General features: G+C 40.3%; 2 protein-coding genes across 5 annotated transcripts in view; both read left to right on the plus strand.

The window, feature by feature from the left end:
- LOC146363670 (acylamino-acid-releasing enzyme-like) overlaps positions 1–807 on the plus strand; it is an 8315-nt gene extending 7508 nt beyond the window's left edge. For all 4 annotated transcript variants that reach the window (XM_084917889.1, XM_084917887.1, XM_084917888.1 and 1 more), the window contains 2 exons: positions 36–142; positions 258–807. In XM_084917889.1, the coding sequence (XP_084774015.1) occupies positions 36–142; positions 258–363 (213 nt within the window). In that variant the 3' untranslated portion in view covers positions 364–807. The remainder of the gene's footprint in view (positions 1–35; positions 143–257) is intronic.
- Positions 808–1106: 299 nt separating this feature from the next.
- tlr9 (toll-like receptor 9) lies at positions 1107–6461 on the plus strand. Its single transcript, XM_084918140.1, has 3 exons — positions 1107–1204; positions 1896–4904; positions 5000–6461. The coding sequence occupies exons 1-3, from the start codon at positions 1184–1186 to the stop codon at positions 5204–5206; spliced, it is 3237 nt and encodes a 1078-aa protein (XP_084774266.1). The 5' UTR covers positions 1107–1183; the 3' UTR covers positions 5207–6461.
- The last annotated feature ends 204 nt before the right edge of the window (positions 6462–6665 follow it).

Raw genomic sequence — 6665 nt, forward strand, 5'->3', positions numbered from 1 at the left:
GGACAATGAAGCATGAAAGGTGTTTTCTGATCTAGGTAAAGACGCCGGTACTGCTGACCATAGGAGAAGATGACAAGCGTGTACCTAACAAGCAAGGAGTCGAATATTACAAAGCACTCAAAGCAAAGCAGGTTCCAGTTCAGTAAGTGGCCTCCTGAGTAACGTGTTTTATTGCTTATGCCTGATATAGACGGGATAACTGGAGTCTTATATTTGTCTGTTGTTCATTCAGTAATGCTCTGATTTGTGTTGCTTAGGTTACTGTGGTACCCAGGGAACAACCACTCTCTTTCCAAGGTGGATGCTGAATCAGATGGCTTTATGAATATCGCTCTGTGGATAATTCAACACCTGAGTCTGTGATGATACAGTTCAGATAAAAACACCGTATAGTGATTACGTTGCTGTTGCTGCCATGAAAGGATAGAGTGACACTTGCACGCTGTGTAAGGGATGTTTACGTTCCTGTTTCAAGGACAGTGTGAAGTTCAAACTTAAGCCAAAGCATTAAAAGTGCTCTCCCACCAGAAGGCACTTTGTCTAAACTCTGCTTTACTTGTAATCTTTCTGTGGGTGTGGTGGTTTTCACTGGATGTCCAGTAAGTTTTAACAAAACACTTTTGATTGACAAACATTTTATTGATTGTTATTACTTTATGTAATCTTTACAATCCGTAAAGTCAAGGGCTTTACATCGTGTTGCTTTTGTTAAAGTCAAATCACTTTAGGCAACTTATTTCATATTCAGTCTTTTTAAATCGGTGCCGTTTTGATTTCATTCACCTAATAAAGTAATTGTGAACTCACCGTGGTGTTTGAATTTTTACATGTTACTGATTGAGAGCATTCCTGAAACTAGTACTGAAATCGAATGTCATTTCTTTTTTTTAACAGAAGTTCTAGCTACTTGAGGAAGTCTTTCAATTTTTTTTTCCACCAATAGGAAACCCCCTATAAAGTGATAAAATGTGGCTATTGAATTCAGAAGTGATTGTCATGGGACAAATATTCTTTTGTGAAGTTTTTTTTTTGGGGGGGGGTATCTCCCTTGTGAGTTTAAGAGGTCACATGGTTTGCATCAGACTGCTTTATACCTGACCACCTGCTTTCACTTCTGCATAATGAAAACTGCTTCTTGTGTGAGCACAGTCATCCTCTTATAACCTGTGCCCTTACGAGCACGATGCATACTTCACGCGCTGCGGTAAGTGACTTTTCATTATATTCTGTTTGAAAGTCATACTTCATTTTAGGAAGTCTGAACTCGCAGTGTAAACATTTACGTACGTGTAAACCACCTGATAAGGCTCTTTTAGATTTATGGTACTGTGTGTAAGTCTTGAGCCACCTCATTGTTTAAAACCGCGCATGTACGAGTCAATCTTTTTTCTCTCACTCTGAACTCTCTTAGACAAGCTTTCTTGTCATTTCAGTGATTTTCAGCCCAGTTCTTGTGTGATCTGTCATATCTCAGCCTTTTCTCCCTGCTTTCCTAACTAAAGAATGGCTACTTGACACCCCCATATTTCTAAAGGGTATGACTTTCAGACACTGTACCACTTCTTCTTTTGTCCAGTTCCTTTAAATGTTTTAAGGACACACAGGGATAGGTCCGTTTTTTACTTAATGGCTCTCAGAGAATCACCTCGTTGATGCAAAAATACTATTTTATACGTGTTTTCTTTGCCATGAAATTGGTTCTTTGTCAAGTTGTCAGTTATGAATCTGTTATTTCATTGTCCTTGGAAGCAAAATGTAAAGAAATGAGGGGTTGTCCAAGACTTTTGCACTGTACTGTAGGATGCAGGTGTTGTTAATATTTTATTATGTATGTTATATAGTATCCTCAAACTTTTTGTAAGCAACTGAATTTAATTTTGTTGACTTTTTTTCAGGCTCTGGTGAAAAATATCCTCATCCTAAGCCAGCTTTTTCCACTGGTGAAGACCATAAATACAAAATTTTTACCATGTGACACCAATCTGAATGAAACTAAAGTTGACTGCAGTGACAGACCACTCAAGCACGTCCCCTTCATTAAGGCTACATCTGTAGCTTACATAGATTTAAGCCGGACTAAGATAAACAGAGTATGGGCGCATGCTTTCACAGGTGTCCCAAATCTGCATACTCTAAAGTTATCGGGCAACTGTCAGCCGGGCAGTCCGAGAGCTCTGGAAGACAGGTCTTGCAGAGTGAAAGTCTCCAGGTATGCTTTCAAGCCCCTATTAACACTGAAACATCTGGATTTGTCAGGAAACAGTCTTGCCTACATACCATGGTTACCAGCGAGCCTGGAAGTTCTTCATCTAGAGAACAATCAGATCTTCAACATTATCTACCCTCTAAAGACTCCACATCTCGAAAAGCTCTTCCTCAGCAAGAACTGCTTTTATGCAAACCCGTGCAACCAGTCCTTTTACATCAGTGAAAAGGTTTTCCAAGAGCTCCCCAAACTCAAAAACCTCACATTAGGGTATAATAATTTGACAGCTATCCCTAAAGGACTGCCACTCTCACTGGAGAGTCTGGATTTAAGAGAGAATACAATCACAGAAGTCTTAGAAAAAGCATTTTTCAAAATGACTGCCCTGGAGGACTTAAATTTGGAGTGGAATTGCCAACGTTGTGACCATGCTGCAAGGCCCTGCTTTCCATGCCCACATAATCAGTCTCTAAAGCTACATTCAAACTCCTTTTATTCTGAAAACAGCTCCATTACCATCCTAAGTTTGAGGGGAAACTCTCTGAAAACATTTCCAAAGGACCTTTTCAGACCATTGAAGAAACTGAAAATATTGGACCTCTCTGACAACCTCCTGGCACATGCCATGCAAAATGGGACCTTCTTTAAAGAGCTAACAGGGGTCAAGTGGCTTAGCCTTATCTATAACTATGAACCACTGAAGACTTTTCCAGAACTTAATCTTTCCCCATATTTTAACAACATGTCTGATCTGCAATATCTTCTTCTGAGTGGTAACTTTTTCCTAAAATTTTCTGATGAAAGCGTTGAAGTCCTCTCCAAGTTAAAAAGTCTGAAAGTTATAGAGCTGAGAATGAATTTCATTAACACTTTTAATATGACATTTCTCAAACAGTTACCCTCTCTAACTTCTGTTGACCTCTCCCAGAACATGCTTAATTTCCTTGAGTGCAGCTCAATTTCACGACCTGGGATTGTGGATGTAAACCTGTATGCAGGCTCTCTTCATAATCAACCTCTCACTCTAATGGATAGAGACGTCACATCTAGAAACAGTGTATGGGAAACAGACCCATTAAATGCTTTGGAAATGTTAGAAGACAGTGTGACAAATATCCCAACACTATTGGGCTTCCAGCACCGAGCAGATGTTCTGGACAAAAGATTTCCAGTAATTACATCACTGTGGGACTTGAGAAATTTTCATTGCAAAAATAAGATGACATTTGACCTGTCTCAGAATGATATTGTGTACCTTAACAAACATGTGGTTTCAGGCATGGAGAATGCCGTTTGTTTAGACCTTTCCTTCAATTACATGAACCAGGCACTGAGGGGTGGGGTGTTTGAAGGTATGACACATTTAGAGTTTCTTAATTTGTCTTACAATAGGCTTGATCTTTATTATAATGATGCTTTCAGGGAACTTAATTCATCTCTGAAGATATTAGATATCAGTAACAATGACTTTCATTTCAATATGAGGGGCATGGGCCATCGTTTTGAGTTCCTTGAAAATTTGAATCAGTTGGAAGCTCTAAGTCTGGCAAACAATGCTATTGGGATGCGAATCAACCAAAGGCTGATCTGCAATTCTTTGAAGTACTTTGACTTCTCTGGAAATCACCTGAACATCATGTGGGACTCTGACAACAACAAGTACACTAATTTCTTCCAGAACCTGACAAATCTAACCTACCTGGACATCTCTAACAACCATTTAAAATCGCTCTCATCTGAAGTGCTGAGTAACCTCCCAAGTAGCCTTAGGGCTCTCATCGTCAGCAGCAATTCTCTAAACTATTTCCCATGGCTAAACATCTCTGCACTTACCAGTTTACATTACCTGAACCTGAATCACAACTTCCTTTACAAACTGCCAAATTATGCAGTAATATTTGGAGTCAATTTTACCTTCCTGGACCTCAGTCACAATCGGCTCAGTTATATTCCTGAAGATTTCTTTAATAACGCAAAGTCCCTAAAACATTTGTATCTCAGTCACAATCAGATCAAAGAGTTGAACCGGGAGCATCTTCCTGTCCTCTTTAAAAATGGCACTCGCCTTGAGAATCTCACCCTGCATGCCAACCCCTTCAAATGTGACTGCAATACCTCCTGGCTTGCTGACTTCTTGAGTACTACACCGGTACACATTCCTTATCTGACCACAGATGTACGGTGTGAATTCCCAGAGTCTCAGCAGGGTGAGAGCATACTGTCCATGGACCAGCGTTCTTGCCAGGACATATATGGTAGTGTAGCCTTTGTTGCCTGTTCATTTATGACTCTGGTGTTTACTGTTCTTCCTTTACTGAAGCACCTCTACGGCTGGGATATGTGGTATTGCCTGCAAGTGCTCTGGGCTGGACACAAAGGTTACTCCCAAATAGCTGGGACCGATTCGCATTATCAATATGATGCCTTTGTGGTGTTTGACACCAGTAACCAGGCTGTGAGGGACTGGGTTTACAACGAGTTAACTGTCAATCTGGAGAACTCTGGTCACAGGAGATTTTGTCTATGCTTAGAAGAAAGGGACTGGATTCCTGGGCTGTCATGTATAGAGAATCTTCATAATGCAGTATACAGGAGTGTGAAAACTGTTTTTGTGCTGTCCAGAGGTGTTAACGGAAATGTGAATGGTGTGATCCGCCAGGCCTTCTTCATGGTTCAACAGAGGCTTCTGGATGAGAAGGTAAAGTAGTAAAATCAGCCTGTATATTTTCACATATTTTGTGGCTGTAACTTAACCCACAATCCTAAAATTATCCCCAATTCTGTCTCGAAAAGGTGGACGTAGCTGTGCTGGTTCTGATGGATAAGATTTTTCCCAAACTGAAGTACCTTCAGCTGAGAAAGCGATTGTGCAGAAAGTCTGTGTTGTCATGGCCGCATCACCCATGTGCTCAACCCCTTTTCTGGAATCAAATGAGAATGGCGTTGTCATCAGATAACCTCAAATTTTATGACAACAACATGAGTGAAAGTTTTATATAACCTACTTTTACATGCTAGCAGAGACAATCATGATTTCAAAGATCTTCCTCCTTCATATCGCTAAATATTAACAAATTTGACCTTCCATTAATATGCTGTCACATACATTTGGTTGGTGTTATAATTTTATTAACTCTTCCATATATATGTTATATATATTGTTCTTATTCCTCTGTTGCTTTATTTAAAAGTTGGTTTCTCTGGGACGTTATTTGTTGTTATTGTTATTATGATCATTTGGATGTATTAGCTTAAATTTTCTTGATTTGTTTTATTTTCCTTTGCCGAATCCAGTGGTTTACAACACCTGTATTTGTATTTGCAGAAAATAATATCAGCTTTCTTTTCCGTTATATTTTGTCAGATGGAAGAACTTTTGATTGCGTTTGTTTAGCACCTTAACCTGTAATTTACCCATTTTATTATATGTACTTTGCTCCACACGCTTAAAGTCATTCATTACTTTTTATGCAATCACGATGCGTGGGCGACACAATCCCACGGCATATCTGCTATAGGCTTGCGTGAATGCACACAATTTGGTGTACTGCTTATCAAATATTTGTCTTCAGACCACATTCACGTTTGGGTTGCAACATTAACTAAAGCAACGATATAAGAGAGCTTGACTTGATTTCCCTTGAGTGGCTTGATTTCATAAATACCGGCTTACCAGCAACACTGAGCACTCCGCCGTCTGCAGAATTTTACTTCTCTTCCGTTATGTTAAGGGAGGAAATGAAACCAGCACTTGTTGCAGGTTACAGATCACTAAGGACTTCATTATCACCTGCTTAAATGATCTATTTTTTTCTGTTTGTTTAATGAGAAAACAAAATCATGTCATGTTTTCATCGTCTCGGTACTCGAGCTTGGCGGGATCTCTTTTCTGAGACCGAAACCAGGACCAAATACAGTTATAGTTACTGTAATTTCTGGTTTATGGTCTGTTGAATGCAAAATAGGATCGTGCCGAACAGCTGCACTTCCCCGATACACTTCAAAGAGCACCTAACTGCACTGTCACCACACCACATTTGTATTCCAGAATAGCCCGGTTTTACCCAATCACATGGTGTGATCTTAAATTATGTCTCTACTTCTACTTCAAGCAAACTCACTTTTGTCTGTGTGGGCTCTTTTGTTTAAAAAACCCAACAATATTAAGTTCCATCTGCTGTGTAGTAAAGGGAATTTCAGAGCTTTGGCTTTGCGTAATACCTTCCAAGTACCGTTCCCAATTCATGATTCATAGGTAAATGAAAAACAGGAAACCACCCAATCATGGCTCTTCGCGCTGCCCCACCACTGCGCTTCCTCGCGCACGCGCCAGCTGGGAGAGCGCGCCCACGCGGACCCGATGGCAGTACAGGTCATGAGCTGAGCTGCTGAGATCATGGAGCCTGCGCCGAGGTCGGACAGGGTACTGATGGGACTTTACAGTGATGGAGAGGTACCT

Source organism: Perissodus microlepis, chromosome 20, assembly GCF_051167445.1.
Source record: "Perissodus microlepis isolate ML-2025 ecotype Zambia chromosome 20, ASM5116744v1, whole genome shotgun sequence".
NCBI classification, from domain to species: domain Eukaryota; kingdom Metazoa; phylum Chordata; class Actinopteri; order Cichliformes; family Cichlidae; genus Perissodus; species Perissodus microlepis.

Bases quoted from the DNA above. Each gene is read 5' to 3' on its own strand.
- tlr9 (XM_084918140.1), top strand. From the start codon at position 1,184: ATGCATACTTCACGCGCTGCG. The intron at 1,205-1,895 runs GTAAGTGACTTT...ACTTTTTTTCAG, and splicing joins TGCATACTTCACGCGCTGCG to GCTCTGGTGAAAAATATCCT. The intron at 4,905-4,999 runs GTAAAGTAGTAA...TGTCTCGAAAAG, and splicing joins AGAGGCTTCTGGATGAGAAG to GTGGACGTAGCTGTGCTGGT.